This window comes from Globicephala melas, chromosome 1, assembly GCF_963455315.2.
Source record: "Globicephala melas chromosome 1, mGloMel1.2, whole genome shotgun sequence".
Taxonomy (NCBI): Eukaryota; Metazoa; Chordata; class Mammalia; order Artiodactyla; family Delphinidae; genus Globicephala; species Globicephala melas.
Window position 1 is genome coordinate 61,167,243 of NC_083314.1, and position 27,100 is coordinate 61,194,342.

Sequence of the window (27,100 nt, forward strand, 5' to 3'; positions counted from 1 at the left end):
AGTTCTCCTAGGTCTTTGTTAAACGTTTCTTGTATTTTCTTCATTCTATTTCCAAGATTTTGGATCATCTTTACTAACATTACTGAATTCTTTTTCAGGTAGGCTGCCTATTTCCTCTTCATTTGTTTGGTCTGTTGGGTTTTTACCTTGCTCCTTCATCTGCTGTGTATTTCTCTGTCTTCTTATTTTGGTTAACTTACTGTGTTTGGGGTCTCCTTTTCGCAGGCTGCATGTTCATAGTTCCTGTTGTTTTTGGTGTCTGCCCCCAGTGGGTAAGTTTGGTTCAGTGAGTTGTATAGGCTTTCTGGTGAAGGGGACTGCTGCCTGTGTTCTGGTGGATAAGGCTGGATCTTGTCTTTCTGGTGGGCTTGACCACGTCCGGTGGTGCATTTTGGGGTGTCTGTGACCTTATTATATTTTCAAGCAGCCTCTCTGCTAATGGGTGGGGTTGTGTTCCTGTCTTGCTAGTTGTTTGGCATAGGCTGTCCAGCACTGTAGCTTGCTGGTCGTTGAGTGAAGCTGGGTGCTGGTGTTGAGAGGGAGATCTCTGGGAGATTTTCGCCGTTTGATATTATGTGGAGCTGGGAGGTCTCTTGTGGACCAGTGTCCTGAAGTTGGCTCTCCCACCTCAGAGGCACAGCACTGACTCCTGGCTGCAGCACCGAGAGCCTTTCATCCACACGGCTCCTTAATTTGGGATGATTCCTTGTCTATTCATGTATTCCACAGATGCAGGGTACATCATGTTGATTGTGGAGATTTAATCCGCTGTTCCTGAGGCTGCTGGGAGAGATTTCCCTTTCTCTTCTTTGTTCTCACAGCTCCTGGGTTTCAGCTTTGGATTTGGCCCCTCCTCTGCGTGTAGATCGCCTGAGGGCATCTCTTCCCCTCTCAGACAGGACGGGGTTAAAGCAGCAGCTGATTCAGGGGCTCTGGCTCACTCAGGCCGGGGGTGGGGGGGTGGAAGAGAGGGGCACAGAGTGCGGGGCGGGCCTGCGGCCGCAGAGGCCAGCACGATGTTTCAACAGCCTGAGGTGCGCTGTGTGTTCTCCCAGGGAAGTTGTCCCTGGATCACGGGACCCTGGCAGTGGCGGGCTGCACAGGCTCCTGGGAGGGGAGGTGTGGATAGTGACCTGTGCTCGCACCCAGGCTTCTTGGTGGCTGCAGCAGCAGCCTTAGCGTTTCATACCTGTCTCTGGTGTCTGCGCTGATAGTCACAGCTCGCACCTGTCTCTAGAGCTCGTTTAGGCGGTGTTCTGAATCCCCTCTCCTCGCACACCCTTTTGGAAAGTCTGAAGTCTTCTGCCAGCATTCAGTAGGTGTTCTGTAGGGGTTGTTCCACATATAGATGTATTTCTTATGTATTTGTGGGGGAGAAGGTGACCTCCACGTCTTACTCCGCCATCGTGAAATCTTCACCATTTTTAATATCTCTTTCTGACAATAACCACATCTTTAAGTAGAGTACAGTCTTCCACAGAATGTGTTTGCCTCCGAGTGTGGGTATTTCAATGTGCATACCAGTATATATATAAGTATATAATATAAGCTATATTTGTAAAACTGCATGTCTTATGGAAGACATCCTGTAGTTATTACCAATCCTTTTTTTTCTTGGGGGGAGGGGAGGAAAAACATGTTTTGAGTAAATTGTGATTTTCATATATCAGTTTTACTTAAAACACAGTATTCCAGAATACTTTACAAACCAACACACATCTCTGCCTGCTCTTTCTCATGTGAGACCCATCTCGAAGTTTATTGGAAAATCCAGATGATAATAGGACAATGACTCTCAACTTTTCTTCCCTTTTACCCCTCTGTAGAGAATTTTGCTAAGCCAACAGAGGACTTAAAAAAATTTACTTTTGGTCTTGAGGAGGGAAATGAAGAAGTCTGTAACCTCGCTAGTGGTGTCAGATTGAAAAACTTGTCACTGCCAGCATCATTAAAAGGTAAAGAAAATTTGACCTGGTGTTCATTTTCCAGGACCTAGATTCCCCTCTTGCTTTCTCTAGGATGCCTCCAACAAAGGAGAAAGGAAGATAGAAGACTGGCTTTGTTTTTATTGTGTGTTGCCCAGGCAATGGGAAGGTTCCTTTACAAGCTTGGCTTTTCTGCTTCTAAACAGGAGCCACCTTCCCCCTGTGCATACGCTGGAGTCTGATTTGAACAAAGTTTTATTCGTCTGCATAAAAGAATGAGGTATAGTACATTTTCAATTAAACAGAAATCAAATAGTGAGAGAGAAGATCTAACAGTGATACTTTTCCTGCTATCTACTTCCATAAGAAATGACAAACAAGTGAATTTATATCAGGGATGTACTGTTATTTATTTCAAGAAAAATGAATTTCAAGCAGTGTTCTAGCATGCATTCAGCTCCAATCCATGCCATCTATAAAATGTTCAACTTCAAATGTTTAGTACAAGGATGAGACCTCAAGTTCTCTATCTCCAAAAGAGCATCATTTGTGTTTCATTCACTATGTCTACTAAAATAGCAAGGTGGATTAGCTTGGTTTCTTTTAATCAATATTTTTTTATTGAAGTATAGTTGATTTACAATGTTGTGTTAATTTCTGCTGTACAGCCAAATGATTCAGTTATACATACATATATATATATATTCTTTTTTTTTTTTTTGGCCACACCATGCAGCTTGCAGGATCTCAGTTCCCTGACCCGGGATTGAACCCAGGCCATGGCAGTGAAAGCCTGGAATCCTAACCACTAGGCGACCAGGAAATTCCCACATTCTTTTTTTTTAAAATATTTTTTTCTATTATGGTTTATTATAGGATACTGAATATAGTCCTCTGTGCTATACAGTAGCCTTTGTTTATCTGTTCTACATATAAAAGCTTACATCTGCTAACCCTACTTATATCTGGACTAGCTCGGTTTCTACAATGTTCTGTGGACATATTGAGAAGTTCATATTTTGTCCCTGAGGAGGGTGATGTAATAGAAGGACATCCTGGTCAAGATGTCCAAGAAGCCATGTGAGCTATGATACGCGAACTTAGATGAGAAGATGGAATTGGAGCTAGGAGCTCTCTGACACTTGGTCATGAGCATAGAGATGGTAATGGGTTGTCACAAGAATAACTGAATCCCTGAGGCAGATAGAGAGAAAGCTTATTGCTGGGAAGTTCCAGGAGAAAGGGCAGCCAGTGAAGAAGACAGAGAATGAGCAGCTGGAGAAGTCAACACAGAACACGGATGGCAGGCCCTTCTCCTTCTGACCACTTCTCAGCATGACCTCTGCTCTCCTCACACACCCTTGTCACACTTTAACACAAAATCAGAACACCTTGAAATCCATCTTATTGTCATGGCCAATGGGACATGCATATTTTTAGGTCATAGCATCTCCATCTTTTATACTCCTGACACAAGTGCTATCTGTGAAATAGGTACTAAGCAAATACTTCTTTTGGCCTAGCTCAGCTGGGTGTAGTTCTATTGAACAAGAACTAGAGAACAGGACAGTTGTCCATCTCTAGAATGTATTTGATAAAGACAGATGACTAGTTCCCTATTGTGTGGCTTTCCACCTGCAGAAATCTCTCTGGTCCAGCTGGATAGCATGAGCCTGTCCCGCCAGATGTTGGTGAGATGTGCAGCCATCATTGGCCTGACCTTCACTACAGAACTGTTGTATGAGATTCTCCCTTGTTGGAACATGAAGATGATGATCACTGCCCTGGCAACCCTCGTGAAATCCAACGTCTTTGACTGTTTCCGGAATGGCAAGGAGCTACGAATAGCCCTAAAACAGAACGCGGCCTCGTTTGAGGTGAATTATCGTTCCCTCTCTCTGCAGCCACCCTCTGAAGGAATGGGTAAGTAGAGCCTGGAAGTGACCCATATTTCCTTTAGTTTAAGGCACATCTTGCTAAAAGAACTGATCTGTATTTTGTAGCAGGGGCTGACTTATGGCCCACTGCCTTTCTGTCCTCTCTAGCCCATGGTGAAGAGGAAGAGCTCTGTGAGCTGGAAAGTGAGGTGATTGAGTGCCACATCATTCGCTTCTGCAGCCCGATGATGCAGAAAACAGCCTATGAGCTGTGGCTGAAAGACCAGAAGAAAGCCATGCACTTGAAATGTGCCCGCTTTCTGGAAGAAAACGCCCACAGGTGTGACCACTGCCGAAGTGGAGACTTCGTCCCCTTTCACCACTTTGCAGTGGACATCCGGCTCAACACTTTGGACTTGGATACCATTAGGAAGATGGCTAAGTCCCATGGATTTCAAAGTAAACTTTCTTCGTTCCTAATTAGTCCTAACTATAACTGGGGGACGTGGAGACAAGACCTAGAAGAAGTGGGTCTGGACCATGAGGATTTCAAGTCCTCTGCAGGCTCGGGCACCATGAATGATGAGACATGAGCAGTGTAGGTCAGCAGGGCAGGAAGTTGGGGAGTATACATGTAGCTGAGTTGGCAGAACCAATCTCACTGTGAGACTGTCAGGGAGGATTCGGGGGTAAGGACTCTGGCAAAATAGGGTGTGACCAGAGCCCAAATTAAAATGTCCAAAGGAATAAAACAGACCCAGCTTCCTTCGCACCAAGGGATGGAATCCAAGGAGGGTAGCGGGTAGGGAGCAGGGTCTGACATGAAGTGGGGGGGGGGGAGAGCAAGATCCGAGAGGGAGTGGTGTTTCTTGGCAGATAAAATGTTGTTGCTCTCTGTCTAGTTTGAAACAAGGTTCCAGTGGAAAAAATGTATAAGCGTCAGTGCTAGGAAGATGTCTTCCTTGGAATCAGTTAGATGACACAGAAGACCTCACACCTAATGAGGCCAGAGTGGCCTGTGGCTGCACCAGGATCAACCTGCCCTCCCAGAGTTTGGGAGAGGATGTGTGAGGGTTTCCTATAAATCAGATATAACTCACCTGGGAGAAAAAGCCAGCCTGGCATCATTTTAAGTTGTTCCCAAGAGTACCCCTAGGAGTGTGAGAAGACCCCTAGTAGTGGGCTGCTAGAATAAAACAGGCACCTAGAGGGCAGGTGATGGAGAGCTGAAGAGGATGCATGACTGGATCAGGGGATCTTCAGTGAAGGCTCCCAACACAGGGCCATAGTCAAAGCACCAATGAAAGCATTAATAGGAGAGAGTCAACTGACAGAGATAAGAGAAAAGGGAAAGAATACAGCTAAGTCCCCTATATAGGAACCTTCAAGTTGCGAACTTTCAAAGATGTGAACGTGCGTTCGCATGTCCAGTCATGTAAGTTAGTTCATGTGTCTGGCGTACATTGTCAGGTGTGTGCATCCTCTACAAGTGGTGGTGCTTTTGTGTACTTTACTGTACAGTACTGTATAGAGTACAGTAGGACAGTATCTTTATTACAAGCCCAGGATGTCCAGAAGCAGGCATAAAAGCAGCAGTGATATAGCTGGTACTACTGTACTTTTCAAGGTACTGTGCTGTGAGATTAAAAATGCTTTACTTTTGTGTTTGTTTTTTATGTATTATTTGTGTGAAAAGTATTATAAACTTATTATAGTACAGTACTATACAGATGATTGTGTTAGTTGGGTACCAAGGCTAACTTTGTTGGACTTACGAACAAATTGGACTTGAACGTGTTCTCAGAACGGAACTCATTTGTATGTAGGGGACCTACTGTATTCCAGACTCTGTGGGATCAGTGAGTCTTATTTTATATACACATTATATATATAAACAAATTATATATAAACTACATATATTATATATGTATGTTTTAATTATTTATTTGGTGAGGGGTAGAATCAGCTGGCAGCTAGCAGACAGTTTAGCCTGAGTAGTTCGTTGGTCTTAAGCAGGCTGGCTAGGGCCACCAAAGGAAACAACTCCAGTTATTTCAGGTTCTCCAATGTTCCTTAACCGTTTGACTTTGGAGCATATGTTACCAGATATCTCTGAGTCATATCTACTGATGTCCTTTCAACAGAACCTCCACCTGAGTGAGGCCAGGGTTTGACTATTTCCCTTATAATTTTTCACCTATTTAAAAGAGTATCAACTAGACATCTTTAAATAAAGACATTTTTTAGATTTCCTGAAAGTTTTACCATAAAAGCAATAGTCCCATGACCTACTGCCCTGCATATGTATGTTCAATATTTCTTCTCAGGGGCAAACATTTTTAACTTAGCTGTTCCCTCTAGTCATTACTTGCATACACTAAGTGGTATGTTAATGCTGCTTTTTTTTTTTTTTTTTTCCGGTACGCGGGCCTCTCACTGTTGTGGCCTCTCCCGTTGCGGAGCACAGGCTCCGGACACGCAGGCTTAGCGGCCATGGCTCACGGGCCTAGCCGCTCCGCGGCATGTGAGATCTTCCCGGACCGGGGCACGAACCCGTGTCCCCTGCATCGGCAGGCGGACTCTCAACCACTGTGCCACCAGGGAAGCCCAATGCTGCTTTTTTAAAAATCAAATTTGACATCATCTGTTTTAGTCTTGCTATGGTAGGTAAGGATTTGAACTCTATTAAGCCACCCTTGGGCACCTCTCCTCCAATATTGTTATAGAATTATCATTAGATAAATCAATCAAGTATTTACATTATTAAGACTATGAAAATGCTGTCCATTAGAGAACTAAGTAGTAATATACTGTGAATAGATTTCTTTTTTTAATTTTTAAATTTAATTTTATTTATTTTTTATACGGCAGATTCTTATTAGTCATCAGTTTTATACACATCAGTGTATACATGTCAATTCCAATCGCCCAATTCATCACACCACCATCCCCACCCACCTACGGCTTTCCCCCCTTGGTGTCCGTATGTTTGTTCTCTACATCTGTGTCTCAACTTCTGCCCTGCAAACCGGTTCACCGGTACCATTTTTCTAGGTTCCACATACATGCGTTAATATACAATATTTGTTTTTCTCTTTCTGACTTATTTCACTCTGTATGACAGTCTCTAGATCCATTCACATCTCAACAAATGACCCAATTTCGTTCCTTTTTATGGCTGAGTAATATTCCATTGTATATATGTACCACAACTTCTTTATCCATTCGTCTGTCGATGGGTGTTAGGTTGCTGCCGTGACCTGGCTATTGTAAAAAATGCTGCAATGAACATTGGGGTGCATGCATCTTTTTGAATTATGGTTTTCTCTGGGTATATGCCCAGTAGTGGGATTGCTGGGTCGTATGGTAGTTCTATTTTTAGTTTTCTAAGGAACTTCCATACTGTTCTCCATAGTGGCTGTATCACCTTACATTCCCACCAACAGTGCAAGAGGGGTCCCTTTTCTCCACACCCTCTCCAGCACTTGTTGTTTGTAGATTTTCTGATGATGCCCATTCTAACTGGTGTGAGATGATACCTCATTGTAGTTTTGATTTGCATTTCTCTAATAATTAGTGATGTTGAGCAGCTTTTCATGTACTTCTTGGCCATCTGTATGTCTTCTTTGGAGAAATGTCTATTTAGGTCTTCTGCCCATTTTTGGATTGGATTGTTTGTTTCTTTAATATTGAGCTGCATGAGCTGTTTATATATTTTGGAGATTAATCCTTTGTCCACTGATTTGTTTGCAAATATTTTCTCCCATTCAGAGTGTTGTCTTTTCATCTTGTGTATGGTTTCCTTTGCTGTGTAAAAGCTTTGAAGTTTCATTAGGTCCCATTTCTTTATTTTTGTTTTTATTTCCATTACTCTAGGAGATAGATTAAAAAATATCTTGCTGTGATTTATGTCAAAGAGTGTTCTTCCTATGTTTTCCTCTAAGAGATTTATAGTGTCTGGTCTTACATTTAGGCCTCAAATCCATTTTGAGTTTATTTTTGTGTATGGTGTTAGGGAGTGTTCTAACTTCATTCTTTTACATGTAGCTTCCCAGCACCACTTATTGAAGAGACTGTCTTTTCTCCATTGCATATCCTTGCTTCCTTTGTCATAGATTAGTTGACCATTGGTGTGTGGGTTTATCTCTGGGATTTCTATCTTGTTCCATTGATCTATGTTTCTGTTTTTGTGCCAGTACCATATTGTCCTGATTATTGTAGCTTTGTAGTATAGTCTGAAGTCAAGGAGTCTGATTCTTCCTGGTCCATTTTTTTCCCTCAAGACTGCTTTGGCTATTCAGGGTCTTTTGTGTTTCCATACAAATTTTAAGAGTTTTTGTTCTAGTTCCATCAAAAATGCCATTGGTAATTTGATAGGGATTGCATTGAATCTGTAGATTGCTTTGGGTAGTATAGTCATTTTCACAGTATTGATTCTTCCAATCCAAGAACATGGCATATTTCTCCATCTGTTTGTATCATCTTTAATTTCTTTCATCAGTGTCTTATAGTTTTCAGCATACAGATCTTTCGTCTCCTTAGGTAGGTTTATTCCTAGGTATTTTATTCTTTTTGTTGCAATGGTAAATAGGAGTGTTTCCTTAATTTCTCTTTCAGATTTTTCATCATTAGTGTCTAGGAATGCACGAGATTTCTGTGCATTAATTTTGTATCCTGCAACTTTACCAAATTCATTGGTTAGCTCTAGTAGTTTTCTGGTGGCATTTTTAGGATTCTCTATGTATAGTATCATGCCATCTGCAAACAGTGTCAGTTTTACTTCTTCTTTTCCAATTTGGATTCCTTTTATTTCCTTTTCTTCTCTGATTGCCGTGGCTAGGACTTCCAAAGTATGTTGAATAATAGTGGTGAGAGTGGACATCCTTGTCTCATTCCTGATCTTAGAGGAGATGCTTTCAGTTTTTCACCATTGAGAATGATGTTTGCTGTGGATTTGTCGTATATGGCCTTTATTATGTTGAGGTAGGTTCCCTCTATGCCCACTTTCTGGAGAGTTTTTATCATAAATGGGTGTTGAATTTTGTCAAAAGCTTTTTCTACATCTATTGAGATGATCATATGGTTTTTATTCTTCAGTTTACTAATATGGTGTATCACATTGATTGATTTGCATATATTGAAGAATCCTTGCGTCCCTGGGATAAATCCCACTTGATCATGGTGTATGATCCTTTTATTGTGTTGTTGGATTCTGTTTGCTAGTATTTTGTTGAGGAATTTTGCGTCTCTCTTTATCAGTGATATTGGTCTGTAATTTTCTTTTTTTGTAGTATCTTTGTCTGGTTTTGGTATCAGGGTAATGGTGGCCTCACAGAATGAGTCTGGGAGTGTTCCTTCCTCTGCAATTTTTGGGAAGAGTTTGAGAAGGATGGGTGTTAGCTCTTCTCTAAATGTTTGATAGAATTCACCTGTGAAGCCATCTGGTCCTGGACTTTTGTTTGTTGGAAGATTTTTAATCACAGCTTCAATTTCATTACTTGTGATTGGTCTCTTCATATTTTCTGTTTCTTCCTGGTTCAATCTTGGAAGGTTATAGCTTTCTAAGAATTTGTCCATTTCTTCCAGGTTGTCCATTTTATTGTCATAGAGTTGCTTGTAGTAGTCTCTTACGATGCTTTGTATTTCTGCAGTGTCTGTTGTAACTTCTCATTTTTCATTTTTAATTTTATTGATTTGAGTCCTCTCCCTCTTTTTCTTGATGAGTCTGGCTAATGGTTTATCAATTTTGTTTATCTTCTCAAAGAACCAGCTTTTAGTTTTATTGATCTTTGCTCTTGTTTTCTTTGTTTCTATTTCATTTATTTCTTCTCTGACCTTTATGATTTCTTTCCTTCTGCTAACTTTGGGTTTTGTTTGTTCTTCTTTCTCTAGTTCCTTTAGGTGTAAGTTTAGATTGTTTATTTGAGATTTTTCTTGTTTCTTGAGGTAGGCTTGTATAGCTATAAACTTCCCTCTTAGAACTGCTTTTGCTGCATCCCATAGGTTTTGGATCGTTGTGTTTTCATTGTCATTTGTCTCTAGGTATTTTTTGATTTCCTCTCTGATTTCTTCAGTGATCTCTTGGTTATTTAGTAACGTATTGTTTAGCCTCCATATGTCTGTGTTTTTTACGGGTTTTTCCCCTGTAATTCATTTCTAATCTCATAGCATTGTGGTCAGAAAAGATGCTTGATATGATTTCAATTTTCTTAAATTTACTGAGGCTTGATTTGTGACCCAAGATGTGATCTATCCTAGAGAATGTTCCATGCGCACTTGAGAAGAAAGTGTAATCTGCTGTTTTTGGATGGAATGTCCTATAAATATCAATTAAATCTATCTGGTGTATTGTGTCATTTAAAGCTTCTGTTTCCTTATTTATTTTCATTTTGGATGATCTGTCCATTGGTGTAAGTGAGATGTTAAAGTCTCCCACTATTATTATGTTACTGTTGATTTCCCCTTTTATGGCTGTTAGCATTTGCCTTATGTACTAAGGTGCTCCTATGTTGGGTGCATAAATATTTACGATTGTTATTTCTTCTTGGATTGATCCCTTGATCATCATGTGGTGTTCTTCCTTGTCTCTTGTAACATTCTTTATTTTAAAGTCTATTTTATCTGATAGGAGTATTGCTACTCCAACTTTCTTTTGATTTCATTTGGCATGGAATATCTTTTTCCATCCCATCACTTTCAGTCTGTATGTGTCCCTAGGTCTGAAGTGGGTCTCTTGTAGACAGCATATATATGGGTCTTGTTTTTGTATCCATTCAGCAAGCCTGTGTCTTTTGGTCGGAGCATTTAATCCATTCACGTTTAAGGTAATTATCGATATGTATGTTCCTATGACCATTTTCTTAATTGTTTTGGGTTTGTTTTTGTAGGTCCTTTTCTTCTCTTGTGTTTCCCACTTAGAGAAGTTCCTTTAGCATTTGTTGTAGAGCTGGTTTGGTGGTGCTAAATTCTCTTAGCTTTTGCTTGTCTGTAAAGCTTTTGATTTCTCCATCGAATCTGAATGAGATCCTTGCCAGGTAGAGTAATCTTGGTTGTAGGTTCTTCCCCTTCATCACTTTAAGTATGTCATGCCTCTCCCTTCTGGCTTGTAGAGTTTCTGCTGAGAAATCAGCTGTTAACTTGGTGGGAGTTCCCTTGTATGTTATTTTTCATTTTTCCTTTGCTGCTTTCAATAATTTTTCTTTGTCTTTAATTTTTGCCAATTTGATTACTGTGTGTCTTGGTGTGTTTCTCCTTGGGTTTATCCTGTATGGGACTCGCTGCGCTTCCTGGACTTGGGTGTCTATTTCCTTTCCATGTTAGGGAAGTTTTCGACTATAATCTCTTCAAATATTTTCTCGGGTCCTTTCTCTCTCTCTTCTCTTTCTGGGACCCTTATAATGCGAATGTTGTTGCGTTTAATGTTGTCCCAGAGGTCTGTTAGCCTGTCTTCATTTCTTTTCATTCTTTTTTCTTTATTCTGTTCCGCAGCAGTGAATTCCACCTTTCTGTCTTCCAGGTCACTTATCCATTCTTCTGCCTCAGTTATTCTGCTATTGATTCCTTCTAGTGTAGTTTTCATTTCAGTTATTGTAGTGTTTATCTGTTTGTTTGTTCTTTAATTCTTCTAGGTCTTTGTTAAACATTTCTTGCATATTCTGGATCTTTGCCTCCATTCTTTTTGTGAGGTCCTGGATCATCTTCACTATCATTATTCTGAATTGTTTTTCTGGAATGTTGCCTGTCTCCACTTCATTTAGTTGTTTTTCTGGGGTTTTATCTTGTTCTTTCATCTGGTACATAGCCCTCTGCCTTTTCATCTTGTCTGTCTTTCTGTGAATATGTTTTTTCTTCCACAGGCTGCAGGATTGTAATTCTTATTCCTTCTGCTCTCTGCCCTCTGGTGGATGAGGCTATCTAAGAGCCTTGTGTAAGTTTCCTGATGGGAGGGACTGGTGGTGGGTAGAGCTGACTGTTGCTCTGGTGGGCAGAGCTCAGTAAATCTTTAATCCACTTGACTGCTGATGGGTGGGGCTGGGTTCCCTCCCCGTTGGTTGTTTGGCCTGAGGCAACCCAACACTGGAGCCTACCTGGGCTCTTTGGTGGGGGTAATGGCAGACTCTGGGAGGGCTCACACCAAGGAGTACTTCCCAGAACTTCTGCTGCCAGTGCCCTTGTCCCCACAGTGAGCCACAGCCACCCGCCGCCTCTGCAGTAGACCCTCCAACACTAGCAGGTAGGTCTGGTTCAGTCTCCTATGGGGTCACTGCTCCTTCCTCTGGGTCCCAATGCACACACTACTTTGTGTGTGCCCTCCAAGAGATGGGTCTCTGTTTCCCCCAGTCCTGTCAAAGTCCTGAAATCAAATCCCACGAGGCTTCAAAGTGTGATTCTCTAGGAATTCCTCCTCCCGTTGCCAGACCCCCAGGTTGGGAAGCCTGACGTGGGGCTCAGAACCTTCACTCCAGTGGGTGGACTTCTGTGGCATAAGTGTTCTCCAGTGTGTGAATCACCCACCCACCAGTTATGGGATTTGATTTTACTGTGACTGTGCCCCCCCTACCATCTCATTGTGGCTCCTCCTTGTCTTTGGATGGTGGGGTATGTTTTCTGCCGAGTTCCAGTGACTTCCTGTCGATGATTGTCCAGCAGTTAGTTGTGATTCTGGTGTTCTCACAAGAGGGAGTGAGAGCATGTCCTTCTACTCCACCATCTTGGTTCCTCTTCGTGAATAGATTTCTTAACAGAAGTTTATTTTTCCTAGAGTTTCTAGGAAACTTTTTTTTTGCCATGTCTTCTTTATAATATCCTGCTTCAATCTTGGCTGGACAGTCTGTCCATTACCCCTGAATCTCCCAAAGTGTGAGGTATGCTTTTATTTTAATAATTATTTTTATTTTATTTTATTTTATTTTATTTTTGGCTGCATTGGGTCTTTGTTGCTGCATGCAGGCCTTCTCTAGTTGCGGCGAGTGGGTCTACTCTTTGTTGCAGTGCATTGGTTTCTCATTGTGGTGGCTTCTCTTGTTGCGGAGCACTGGCTCTAGAGTGCAGGCTCAGTAGTTGTGGCTCACGGGCTTAGTTGCTCTACGGCGTGTGGGATCTTCCTGGACCAGGGCTCAAACCCGTGTCCCCTGCATTGGCAGGCAGATTCTTAACCACTGTACCACCAGGGAAGTCCATGAGGTATGCTTTTAAGAAATGCTGGAGGGGCTTCCCTGGTGGCGCAGTGGTTGAGAGTCTGCCTGCAGATGCAGGGGACACGAGTTCGTGCCCCAGTCCAGGAAGATCCCACATGCTGCAGAGTGGTTAGGCCTGTGAGCCATGGCTGCTGAGCCTGCGCATCCGGAGCCTGTGCTCTGCAACGGGAGAGGCCACAACAGTGAGAGGCCCGCATACCGCAAAAAAAAAAAAAAAAAAGGTTGGAGAAGGACATATCATAAGAGGTTCAAGGACACAGCATTAGCTATGAATCAGATAGTGAAGAAGTTGATTTTCTTTTCAATTCTCTATCAATCCTCATGTCCTTCCTAAAAACTTATCTGACTCTTGATCCATTCCAAGGATCAACAGCCCATGGGCTCCCTCCTGGGCTCTTTCGTTCCACTTGCTCCATCTAATTCTTCAGGGAGCACTCCTCTCATTCCTTGATCTTCTTGACATGTGCTGAAATCTCATTTAATGTTTCATTTACTCATTCATCAAATATTTATTGGGTTTCTGATATGTGTCAAACAGTGCTCTAGGCACCTTAGATGCATCAGGGAACAAAACAGCATTCTGTTGCGGAGAAGCAGACAATGGAGAGAAAACATTAACAAAGAAGTAAATTCTGTAGTATGTGTAAGTGATCCCAAGGAGAAAACCAGAAGAGAATGTTGGGTAGGGCAAGGGAGATGAGGAGTGCAGAGTCGTTAGGGTAGCCCTCAGTGAGAGGTAAGATTCATGGAAAGGCAAAGGAAATGAGGGATTTTATTGTATGGATGGCTGGGGAAGAGCATTCTAGGCAGAGGGGAGGGCCAGGGTCATGGCCCTAAGATAGGAATTGACCCCTTCCATTCTGTATATTGTGAGTTTATGCTTTTAAAAATTATTTTATTCTTGTTTTAATGGGGTAAAATGTGCTGGTCAGGAGATAAATAAAAGAGGTCAGTTTTTCATCTTGAACTTGAAGTCTTATTTCTGAGTCTTTGAAACCACAGGTGAGCAAGTACTCTCTTTGCTTTTCTCCTTTATTCTGAGAACGTACAAGCATTCCGTATATTTCTTTTCTTTTGATTTTTACAGATCCTCTTTGAAGTAGGGAACTTTTAATATATTTCCTTCATAAATGAAGAAAATTGAGACCTAAAAATAATATGATTCACCCAAGGGTTGAATGATATGACAAAAATCATATCTCATATATCCTGACTTTATTTGCTTTATTTAGCCAATATTGCTTTTTGCCACATCTCATTCTATCACTATTACAATTTGAAATATAAAACAAAACATATAGGATGTTGAAGAAGGAATAGCATTGATTAGAATTAGTATTGGCTGCATATAACAAGGACCCAGCTAGAGTGGCTTAAATTTATTATTAAATGTATTTCTCTCTATGTAAAATGCTTGTCTCATCACTGGGACTGGTTTGGTGTCTTCATGATCATCAGAGATCCTTGGTTCAAAATAGTAGCTGGAGTTCCAGCCATCATGTTCACATTTAACACTAGAAGGAGGAGAAAAGAAACCAAAAAATGAAAGGGATACCCCTTCCTTTTTCAGTAGTTTTCTAGAATTCTTCCTACCCAATACTCCCCTTATATCTCAAGCACCAATACAATACAATACAATAGTCACATGGCTATATATCCAGTTGCAAGGGAGGTTGGAAAATGTAGCTTCCCCAAGTAAAATTGAGTTCTATTACTAAGGAGAAAAGGGACAATGGAAGTTGAGATAGGAAACAAGCAGTTTCTGCCACTGAGATCTGAATCATTTTTTAAAAATTATTATTTCATTTATTTATTTTTGGCTGCATTGGGTCTTCATTGCTGTGCATGGGCTTTTTTGTTTGTTTGGTTTTTTGTTTCTAGTTGTGGCAAGGGGGGCTACTCTTCATTGCGGTGCGTGGGCTTCTCATTGCAGTGGCTTCTCTCATTGCGGTGGCTTCTCTCATTGCGGTGGCTTCTCTTGTTGTGGAGCATGGGGTCTAGAGCTCAGGCTCAGTAGTTGTGACACATGGGCTTAGTTGCTCTACGGCATGTAGGATCTTCCTGGACCAGGGCTCGAACCCGTGTCCCCTGCATTGGCAGGTGGATTCTTAATTACTGCGCTGCCAGGGAAGTCCTGAATCATGTTTTTAAAAACTCACTTTGCCTTCATTTTAGAAAACAGATTGAAGAGGATAGGAATAGGAGGGAGATCAGTTTTTCACACTTGTCTAGATGAAATTTGGTGATGGACTAGGGTGGTGCTCTAGAGAAGATTGACAGAAGAAGATGGATTCAGATATGTATTGGAGCAGACATAATGGGACTTTCTGATGGACTGAATGGGGATAGGGGTGAGGGAAAGAAAAGAATCAAGGACGTTGTCTAGGTTTTTGCCTTGAGGAGATGAATATGGCAGTGATGCCTTGAGAAATGAATACGGCAGTGATGCTTACTAAGACAGGCGAAACGTTGGTGGATGTAGGTTTATGGAAAAGAGATTCAAGAGTTCTGTTTAGATCATTTTAATTTTGCAATTAGGCATCCACGTGGTAGCTGCCAAGGAGACACTTGGATGTATGAGTCGGTAGGTAAGGGTTGATGTCAGGTCTTAAAGATGTAAAACCAAAAGTCATTGTCATATGGGTAGAATTTAAAGTCATGGGCAGGTGAAATTATCTAGGGAGAAATTTGGATGGAGGAAAGAGCCCACAGTCAAACTGAGGCTTACCAAAATTTGGAACATTGATAGAGGAGTAGGAGCCAGTAAAGCGAGCAGCCAGTGAGGGAGGGAAACAAGGGAATGGGTATTTTGAAAGCCGGTGAAAAAAAGGGAGTGGTCAATTGTCGTAAATGCTGCCAAGAGGTGTAATAAGATGCAGACAAAGATGTAACCTTTGGATTTGGCAACTTGGTTGTCACTGGTAACCCTGACAAGAAAGTTTTAGAGGAATAGGAGGATAAAGGCATAATTCAATTTATTCAGCCTCTAGTCTACTAGAGATAAACTAGACAGCAGACTAGGAGAGGTGGGCAAATTAATCCTTATACAGTGTGATAAAGGATGATGATAGAGGTCTGCATGGGGTCAATGGGCACACACAAGTTGAGGCACTAATTCTATGGGGCAAGGGCACAGAAAGCTTTCAGAAGAAGGTGATAAGTATCAATAGATGCTGAAACTGAATTTTGTAAATTAAAAGATCTGTGGAGTCATGCATTCACCTTGGAGTCAGGAGACTTCCATCACGAACAGAGATATGATCTGAGACAAGTCCCTTCCCCTCTTTAGGATTCTTCCTTCTCCCTGAATGGAGAAGTGGCTAGATTTCAACAATCCTCATTTGTTTTCTGTTTTAAGATCATTATGGAATTTTCTAACCTATTGAAGTCTAGATAGACTGAAGGTTTCAAATTCAAGGCTCTCAGCCCTTAAGTTAGCCCTTTGGGGTATTCCATTAATTGTCTGTATGTGTCCATTAGAAGCTGACATCGCTTTCTTCAGCATCATTAATTCATAGTTTGAATTACTGCAGGGTGAATTAGTTAGGATAATGTTATCATCTAAAACAAACCCCAGCATTTCAGTGGGTTAACACCGTCGAATGACAGTTTTTTTTCTGCCCAGGTAATGATCCAATGAGAATGTTGTCCAATAGCCTTGAACACAGTCAGTCAGGGACCCAGCCTCCCTGACTATGTTGTAGATTTGCTATCCCTTAGATCCCCACAGTTAATTTGTTTTCCTGTGGAAGGAGAAGGTAGTGAAGATATCTAACCATCTCAATTCAGAGGTGACATGTATTACTTCTGATGGAATCCCATTTTCAAAGTAAACACATGTGTTCACTTAAGATGCATTGGGGACTGGAAAATGTAGATCCTGGCTGGGCAACAACAACTTTGTCGTGGAAGGGGAACAGGAAGCTTCAGCGGACACCGGACATCTCTGCCACGTGAACATTTCAATGACCCATACAACTCACTTGTTTGTTTATTTTCCAGCTGAAGAAGAGATCACCTTTTCCAGAATAGAGACTTCTAAGAGATCTGCAATATTTTCTGAAAATCTCAGGTACAGGCTTCTGTAATTGTTTAGGAGGTAGAGCTGAACAACTGGCATTAAATTCAGAACACTGTTAGAATCACTTGTCTGGCCAGTACTCTGGGTCTTTTAGGCACAAATCAGAGGGGGTGTGTGGTGAGTTTGGTCAGTAGTTATATAATGGAGCGGGAACCTATGGGCCCTTCCCAGGACAGACCCCCTCCCCCATATCCTCTGCTGTAGCTCCTCTTTGGGTTTTTTTGTTTTGTTTTGTTTTAAATATTTATTTACATATTTCGTTGCGCTGGGTCTTAGTTACGGCAGGCGGGCTCCTCAGTTGTGGCATGTGGGATCTTTTGTTGCGGGAAGCAGGCTCTTCGTTGTGGTGTGCGGGCTTCTCTCTAGTTGTGGCACACAGGCTCCAGAGCACATGGGCTCAGTAGTTGCAGCATATAGGCTCCTTAGTTGTGACAGGTGGGCTCCTTAGTTATGGCTCACCAGCTCCTTAGTTGCAGCATGCATGCGTGTGGGATCTAGCTTCCTGGTCAGGGATCAAAACCGGACCCCCTGCATTAGGAGTGCAGAGTCTTAACCACTGTGCCATCAGGGAAGTCCCTGTAGCTCCTCTTTGAAGTACCTAGATAATAGTATCTGATGCACACTTCCTGAGTTGTTTTACAGACGCTAAAACCACCACCAAGTGGAAGAAATCTACATTAGATTTTCTTATCTTGCTGTTTTGTTTTTGAAGATATCTTCATATCAAACACTATACTATATCTACAAATTATTACTCCTATTTATTTCTGCATTTGGACAGTTCTGAAGAAATAAGAGAAAAGATCTTGAGTTTCTTTGACATCATTATATCAAAAATGAGGACATCTGAGAATGACATCATCCCTCTGGAATCTTGCCAGTGTGAGGAAATCTTAGAGATTGTCATCATGCCTCTGGCTCACCATTTTCTGGCTTTGGGAGAAAACAACAAAGCCTTATATTACTTCCTAGAACTTGCGTCTGCTTATCTCATCTTGGGTGATAATTATATGGTAAGGTGTTTCTGCCCAGATCCTCTCCACCTTTGAGACAGACCTACAGCCCACAGGACCAGAAAGAAAGCTCTAGTGCTTTTTTTTATTATTATTATTACTTCATGTCCTTGATTCTGAGCAGCACCCCCTTCTTTGAAAATCAAATTGCTCAGAAAGGAAATGAGCTGAGATTGTGAAAAAGTCAGAACAAACCACAACTACCATTATACATCATTTAAAATACTGCCGTCATTAGAAACTTGCTATCAATTGTCTACCTACATGGGACCCTGGTTTCAACTCTTCAGTTTCAGTAGCGTCTTCCTCAGTAATGTCCCAGCCGCATTTGCTCTCTGTCTTCCCCAAGTATCTGTCAGCACAAATACCTGTAGGTCTTTGAATAAGCAGAAATCTAGTTTTAGTCTTGTGATCCCTGAAGGGGCTCGCTCACTTTGGTCTTCATGTAACTTGTGCTAAATTATCATACATACCTTTAGGCCACCAAAGCCCTAGTGAATATTTCTCTAGGATAATTGTAAATAACCTTCCAGGGCAATATGCCCTTAGAAATGTGGGGATTTGATACATATGATGAAATAAAAGAATTTATTGTTAAGTAAGTTGGGAAGCGCTGAGCTGAATAAAGCTAAATAGATTTTTGTACTACAATATTTCAGGATCTTAATACGCTAAGATCCATAGAAATCTCCCAGAGGGTTGGGCTAGGACTGAGACATATTTTTTCTCTCAAACTTATTTGACCTTAGACCACTTTTCATAGAGCAGCTGGCTGACTAAGCTTCCACGAACTCACTTGAGGAAATGCCTTTCTGGGCAGAACCTCCCACACCCGAGTAGCCATGGCTGCCACCCTTGATGCCTGCACTTGTGGACTGTTTCAGATTTCATATTTGTGGCCTAATTAAACTCCACACCTTAGAGTTATATAAAATTTTAAAATTAAACCATTAAAAATGTCAGTAAGCTGTGGTTCTCTCAAATATTTATGAACAAAAGGCTCCTGTGCATATTTTATACACATAGGTGAAGAAGGCAGTGATGCGGCCAGTGAGTACCAGGAAGGGAAGGTTTAGGCAGCCTTGGGGGCTAACTTGCTAAACCTGTGCTCACCCTCATCTCATTATCCAGGGAGTGACAAATGCTCAGGAAAACAATGATTGGAAGCAGAGCCCCAGTGCAGGGTCCCAAAATGTGCCATTTGCTTCCCCGTCTCCCAGCAAAGAAACCTTGTCTCCCTCTTTCTGCATCCAACACCTACGCCTTAGGCTGCATGAGACTTGGGGACAGTGCCTCACCTTATTTCACTCTTCAAGTCTGACCTTGCCTTGGTGTTTACAAGTGCCAAGACTCTCTTCACGATTTCATAGGACGTTGAAGATGAAGGGAGGAAGGTTGCTCAGGGCCTTACCTTCCTCTTCCACTTCCCAACGATGGCCCTGGCAAAAGAAATGGGAGTGGCTCCTAACTCATTCCAAAAGTAGAGACTGGCTTGTCATAGATGTGAGGATGCTCTCAGGAGCCATGAGTACGCTGTTGGAAATAGGGAGGTTGGCGATGGAATTACTCAAAGAGGGAAATTGCCCTGGGGAAAACTTCAGGTAAGGTGACTTACATGACAACATGAGGAAAGGAGGAGGTTTCTAGATTCATCCTCTAGAATGAGATTCAGTAGATCAAGAGGAACATGAAGGTGACCCATATCTTCAGCAGGAACTTTCCCCACCCTTTCTGTCTAGAGTTTGAAGGACTCTGGTCAGGAGCTGAAGGAAGAGATGGAGGTGGGAGCTGGGTGGTCGTGTTTCTCTTCCTTCAGTAGAGTCTGGGGCAATGGCCCCTCCTTGGTCCCAATCCCTGATGACTCAATACCTTCTACTCCTTGTGCTGGTTGCAGGCTTACATATATTTGAATGAGGGAGAGAGGTTGCTGAAAATTCTCAAGAAGGAAAAATCTTGGAGTAAGACTTTTGAGTGGACTACCTTTTTTACCCTCAAAGGTCAGGTAAGAAACCATTAGAAACGCAGTTCATCTGTTCTTTATCACTGCGGCTTTACGTAGAAGAAGTAGTAGAAGTCATCCCTATACTTTCTACATCCTCCTCCCATCCTCTGCCACAGATCTTTCCCAAGACTCCAGAACCCCAAGCCCTGGGCCTCAAACCTCCTCACCATCACTTGTCTGCAGCAAGATCTTCTTTAGCCTCTCGGTTGACAGCTTTATGAAATGTTTATCTAACAACCTCCCAAAATGGACAGGAATGGGTAAACATTTTCTCAGAGGTAGATGATGAACAATGAGGATGCAAAGTCCTAGTCATTCAACCATCCTTCCACAGATACATCCAAGAAACATTTCCGATTGTGCCAGGCCCTGGGAGATCTTGTTCCTGGGCCTTAAATGACCTTTTTTGGATAAGATTCCTTAACTATGTATTTTTGGAACATACCAACCAAGCCTAGAATCACTGCTTTTCTTCTTTTCCTTTCTTCCCCTTTCTTCTCCTTGTAGGTCTGTTTCAACATGGGCCAGATGGTGCTTGCCAAGAAAATGCTGAGGAAGGCCTTGAAGCTCCTCAATCGAATCTTTCCTTACAACTTAATCTCCTTGTTTCTCCAGATTCATGTTGAAAAAAACAGACACTTTCATTATGTGAATCAGAATCAGCAGGCCCAAGAGAGCTCACCTCCAGGGTAAGGAAGGAGCTGGGGAGAGCTGGGTGTCTCATCTCACTCCCCAGAGGAGAGAGACCTACACATAGTCCAACAGTCAGCCCCCAAAGCCTGGGCCTCTAGCGGGCGCAAGGAGTCCTGGTGGCTCGCTGGTGTGGGAGGGGATGTGTGGGAGCGGGGCTGCCAGGCCAGGGCTGGGTTGCCTCAGAACAACTTAACAGGAAGCTTTTGCCAAAGGGAGTTCAGGTGACAAAACCTTAAGGGAGTCCTTTGCAAGGTGAGCTCCAGTGCCCCTCCCCACTCATCTTACCCACTAACCCCTCTGGCCATCCACGTTCCAATGGGAATCTGCACCCCCTGTTCCTAGAGCCTCAGTCACAAGTCCTCTTCCAATTCAGTGCTAAAACCGTGGGTATTGTCCCTGCCCCCCCAAAAAATGGCAGGTCCTGAAGACATCTGCCAAAAGACAAAACAGCCCACCCATTTTTTAACTCTATATAGATACGTGGGTTACATGGGGTATCCATCGGTCAAGATTATACCATTAAGATATGTACATTTCAATGTACGTAAATTTTATCTATAAAAGAACTATAAAAAATAATGAGGTGGGGTAGGAGAAGGAAACAGAGTAGAAGGACAGATGTAATAAGCATGTTGATAGTTGCTGAAGCTGGATGCTGGGTACATGTGGCTCATTATAGTTTCCTGTTTTACTGTGTGTGCATGTTTGAAATGTTCCACAATAAAAGTTTTAAAAATGTATTCCCCCTACCTAGCAATTCATACCAAGAGAAATGCCACCTAGTTGGGGATCTGGAGAGCTGGCAGTAGATCTCTTCCATCTTGGGAGAGGCCAGCTGCAATATTCCCACAGGTTCTGCCTGAGATACAAGTATCTATTTCTATGGGCAAATTGCTGCAATTCTTTGGCAATCCCACCAAAAACTGCCTTCCCCAGTTTCCTGAAAGTGTTCCCTTGACTATGGGGGAGGCTGGGATGGAAATGAGGTGCAGCTGAGCTCCTTTGCAGGCTGGGGACAGGCTTCTGAGAATCTAAGCCTGCTGCTTCAGGAGACACCAGGAGGGGGAGGGGCGGGGAGAAGTTCAGCAGAGATCTCTCAGAGAGGTAAGAGAGAATTGGAGTTTGGGTTCACACAGAGGGTTGCCAGATGAAATAAAGGATGCCTAGTTGAATTTAAAGTTCAGATCAATAATAAATGATTTTTTTTTAGTACACCTTATATCACACAAGATATTTAGGACATATGCATTCTAAAAAATTGTTTTGAAATTCAGATTTAACTTGGCATCCCATATTTTCATTCCCTAAATCTGACAAGCCTAATGTACAGCCACATTTTGTAAAAGGAATAAGAAGTACCTGCACAAGAGGAGAAGGTGAAAAAGTGATGATCAGGAAGAAACTACAGAACAATTGGCTTAAAATGGTGTCCAGTCAAAAGGTTCTCATCTCAAAAATAAGGACGTTAAGAAACAATATTTAGGGGCTTCCCTGGTGGCGCAGTGGTTGAGAGTCCGCCTGCCGATGCTGGGGACACGGGTTTGTGCCCCGGTCCAGGAGGATCGCATGTGCCGCGGAGCGGCTGGGCCCGTGAACCATGGCTGCTGAGCCTGCGCGTCTGGAGCCTGTGCTCCGCAACGGGAGAGGCCACAAGAGTGAGAGGCCTGTGTACCGCAAAAAAAAAGAAGAAAAAAAGAAACAATATTTAATGTCAGAATTTCTACAGCTTCATGAACTCCCTATGTTATAAGGGATTTTACCTTCTCCATGTTTCCTTAGAAACTTTAAAAAATAGTTTCCACAACAGAATGAATGTCATCAATGTCTAAAGTGAAAGTACCTGGAATTCTTCTTTAAGAATCTCTAGTAGGATATCTTCCTTTCTTCTCATATTTATTTAAAATCTGCTTTTTTTTTTTTTTTTTGCGGTACATGGGCCTCTCACTGTTGCGGCCTCTCCCGTTGCGGAGCACAGGCTCCGGACGCGCAGGCTCAGTGGCCATGGCTCACGGGCCCAGCCGCTCCGCGGCATGTGGGATCTTCCCTGACCGGGGCACGAGCCCATGTCCCTTGCATCGGCAGGCAGACTCTCAACCACTGCGCTACCAAGGAAGCCCTAAAATCTGCTTTTTGATAGTTATTTCTAGTTATATTTTGTTTTCTTGGCTTTGTTAAATTACTAATATTGCAGCCAATTTAGGATCCCATTTTTATCACAAATAGAGAAGATTGGGGGCTACTTTACCAGTTAAATGACTTGTGGATGCTGTGGCTGAGACCCCAAACATTCTCGGTATGTGGTCAGCCATCCTTCCCTTGAATAATTCCAGCACAGGAAGTTCACCATCTCCTGCGACATTCCACTCCATTGTCAGAATGTGTTTTAGTCTGTTTGGACTGTTGTGACAAATTACCACAGGCCGGGTGGCTTATTAACAGCAGAAGTTTATTGCTCACAGTTCTGGAGGCTGGAAGTCTGAGGTCCTAGTGCCAGCGTGGCTGGGCCAGGGCCCTCTTCAGGGTCACAGGCTTCTTCTCGTATCCTCACATGGTGGAAAGGGACCGGGAACTCTGTGGAGTCTCTTTTATAAGAGCTCTAATCCCAGTCATGAAGGCTCCACCCTCATGACCTTATCATGTCCTAAAGACCCCACCTACTATTACCGTCACTTTGGGGAGTTAGAATTCAACTTATGAATTTTGGGGGATGCATTCAGACCACAGCAGAATGGGATTGTTTAAAAGACTCATTTCCTTTGTTGAGCTGAGACCTAGTTCCTGACAACCATGTGTAACAGAGGAAATGACACACTGGACTGGCCGGGCTGGAGGTGGCCAAGGCTGGAGTCCTGGCACCATCACATTCTAGCTATGTGACTTTGACTTAATTACTTAACCTGTCTGAGTCTCACCTTCCGCTCATGTAAAATGGGGTTAATTATTCCTTCCTTTCTTACGGGGTTGTCATCAGTCTCAAATGTGATAAAATGATATAAATGTGCTTTTTAAATAATTTCATTTAAATGGCAGTGAACTGACAGGGGACAGGTGAGTTACATCAATTACCTTAATTAATCATCACAAAGTAGGTATTATGGTCCCCATTGTCCAGTGGAAAAATTGTGCTTCATAAAGATTCATGCACATGTACAACAAGATCCTACTGTATAGCAGGAGGAACTATATTCAATATCCTGTGATAAACCATAATGGAAAAGAATATTTTAAAAAACTAATGTATCCATATACATATGTATAACGGAATCACTTTGCTGTACAGCAGAAATTAACACAACATTGTAAATCAACTATGTGTCGATAAAAAAAATACTTTGTGCTGAAACTGAAAAAAAAAGACAATTAACGTGCATGTTAATTTCCACGTAAAGGAAACAGGCCTCAAACTCAAGTCTGTTTTGACCCCCAAGCCAGTAGTGAGGACTCTGCCCCTGCGCTTCCCTCAGGCATGCTGGTGGCGATACCTTCTTCTTATGTCCCATGTGTGTACTTTATCTAATAGGAAGAAGAGGCTGGCGCAACTTTACCAGCAAACCACTTGCTTCTCCTTACTGTGGCAGATCTATAGCTTAAATTATTTTTTTCACTACAAGTATTATTGCCACCTGGCAGCTCTGATGCAAGTGAATACTGCCCTGGAAACTCAAGATGATTTCCAGGTAGGGTATTTTTGTAGCTGCTTTTTACGTTTCTGAATCTCATTTGGAGAGAAAAGCCTAGTGAAAGCCAATCAAAATTCAAAATCATGAAGATTTAATAAAAACCTTCCAGACTAGATTGTTCCGCTGAGGCTAGCAGTTGTCAAACACTTTGGTCCCAGGATCCCCTTATACTCCTAATAATTGAGGACCTCAAATAGCTTTTTATATGGGTTTATATATTTATATTTTTTACATGGGATCATATATTTTTATGGGGTATATCTATTGATACTGTCATATAAGAAACAAAAACTGAGATACTTCAAAAATATTTTTTAGAGAAAATAAACCCATGACATATGAACATAATTAACATTTTCACTGAAAAAACTTTATTTCCCCAAACAAAAAATTTTGTGAGAAGAATGGCATGTATTACATTTTTGCAAATACCTTAATGTCTGACTTCACAGAGACAGCTAGATTCTCAATCTGCTTCTCCTTTCACTTCCTTGTAATGTCACATAACTCTCCCTTGGAAAACTCCACATTGTACTTGTAAGAGAATGAGGGTGAAAAAGGAAAATGTAACAGGATAATTCTTTTAAAAAGATAAAATCATTCCCTGGCGGTCCAGAGGTTAGGACTCTGTGCTCTCACCGCCGAGGGCCCGAGTTCAATCCCTGGTCAGGGAACTAAAATCCCACAAGCTGCACAGCATGGCCAAAAAAAAGTAAAAGTAGAAGAACACCCATCAAAGATGTTATTGAGCTCATTAAAGTTAGTGAGAGAACTAGTAAGATGTTACAACTGGTTCCCGGGGGAATTTAATTTATGAATGTATACAAAACTAGTCACAGGGCAAGAATAGAATCACTTGTATTCCACTGAACATTTCTATTTCTATGAAAAAGGATCATTTACATTATTACCAGTTTCCCAAAGGCAGTGAAAGGCAGAGATATAACCTTGATGAGTGAGCTAGACAGGACACCCACTGAATTTTTTTGTTTTGGCCCATTTCAAGTTCTTTCACTGTTTTTCCTGAAAAACTGCTACACACAAAACAAATGGTCCACAAAACATTCTCCCTTCTTTCTGAAGGTTTTACCATGCATTGTTATCATTAACCAGTCTTTTGCTATTAAACTTAAATGGCCAGTTGAAACAAACATTTTTAAGACTGTTCTTCCACCACTGGTTAAGACTAGGGTGGCAGGTATTGGGGATAACATTCATTTAGCCTTCTGGGCTTTCTGGGCAGACTTGGTGACCTTGCCAACCCCAGTTGCCTTCTTGTCCACTGCTTTGATGACACCCACAGCAACTGTCTGTCTCATGTCACGAACAGCAAAACGGCCCAGAGGAGGATAGTCAGAGAAGCTCTTAACACACATGGGTTTGCCAGGAACCATATCAACGATGACAGCATCACCAGATTGAAGAGTTGTTTAAAGAGTAACCAACTTCTCTTCAATCTCCCTGTTAAGTTTAGAACTAGAGTCCTTAACATTATTTTTGAAAGCAAACAAAACCAAACCAACCTTCCTTTATTGTTAAACAACAAAAGCAATAACATGCTTGTTATAACAATAAATTAAACCTCACAGAAATGCATAAAGTAAAAAGTCCCTCAAATCTCTACTCCAACTGCAACAAATAGGTAACTGCTTTTTACAGTTACCCATTTGGTAGTTTGGAATGCATCCTTCCAGGCTTTTTGGTATGCAGTCATATATCCACACATATAAGCTATTGCTTTTATTTTTCACAAAAGTTAAAATGCATATATTTTGTTTAAGGATCCTGTGTAGGCAAAAGGGGCCATTGAGCTTGTCCTGGATCATGCATTAAATAGGTGGCAGAAACTCAGCTTAATTTCTGTATCTAAGTCTATGGTTTTGCCAAATGTCCAGCTCCATTCCCAAGCTTAATAAATCCATGTTTACTGGCAGATGATTGGTGATATCTTGGGCTTTCTGCTTTGGGTTCCATCCCAGTCTTGCCCGGTCTCTCCTCTTCTCCTCCACTGCTGCCATTTCAGATCATTAAGGCCTACCTGGACTATTCACTGTACCACCATCTAGCCGGCTACCAGGGCGTGTGGTTCAAATATGAGGTCATGACCATGGAGCACATCTTCAACCTCCCCCTGAAACGCGAGGGCGTTGAAATCATGACCTACGTGGCCGATACACTTGGCTATATCAAGCTCCTAATGGGTCACTTGGACTTGGCCATTGACTTAGGTAAGCCCTGGTTGGTCAAGAAAGAACTTGCAGATACAGGTAATGCCCAGAAATATACTGGAATTGTTTTCTTCCCAGGCTCTCGAGCCCACAAGATGTGGTCATTGCTTCATAATCCCAACAAACACTATCTGGTCCTCTGCTGGCTTTGTAAATCCCTCTTCTTGAAAAACAGGTATTTATCTCAAGGCATTTTCCAAACCAGGACCAGAGGCACAGGCCAACTTGGCCTGACTCTGGCCACCCGATAGAGAGGTCCAGGAAAGAACAGTTTGAACAGAGAGCCAACTTGAGATTTAGGAGTGGGTTTGAAGTCTGTTGAAGAATCGTATTTGGTCCTGAATGGCTGGGCAGGACTGAGACTAGGACTGAACTTCCTTCTCTCCACACACACTATTTTTTAA

General features: G+C 42.1%; 1 protein-coding gene across 1 annotated transcript in view; it reads left to right on the forward strand.

Annotated features, from left to right (window-relative positions):
* ADCY10 (adenylate cyclase 10) overlaps window positions 1-27,100 on the forward strand; it is a 95,976-nt gene that overhangs the window by 53,912 nt on the left and 14,964 nt on the right. The window contains exons 18-27 of the mRNA XM_030875627.2: window positions 1,827-1,955; window positions 3,567-3,848; window positions 3,971-4,261; window positions 17,002-17,071; window positions 17,862-18,093; window positions 19,988-20,095; window positions 20,603-20,784; window positions 24,309-24,465; window positions 26,492-26,696; window positions 26,775-26,871. Coding sequence (XP_030731487.1) covers window positions 1,827-1,955; window positions 3,567-3,848; window positions 3,971-4,261; window positions 17,002-17,071; window positions 17,862-18,093; window positions 19,988-20,095; window positions 20,603-20,784; window positions 24,309-24,465; window positions 26,492-26,696; window positions 26,775-26,871 — 1,753 coding nt within the window. The remainder of the gene's footprint in view (window positions 1-1,826; window positions 1,956-3,566; window positions 3,849-3,970; window positions 4,262-17,001; window positions 17,072-17,861; window positions 18,094-19,987; window positions 20,096-20,602; window positions 20,785-24,308; window positions 24,466-26,491; window positions 26,697-26,774; window positions 26,872-27,100) is intronic.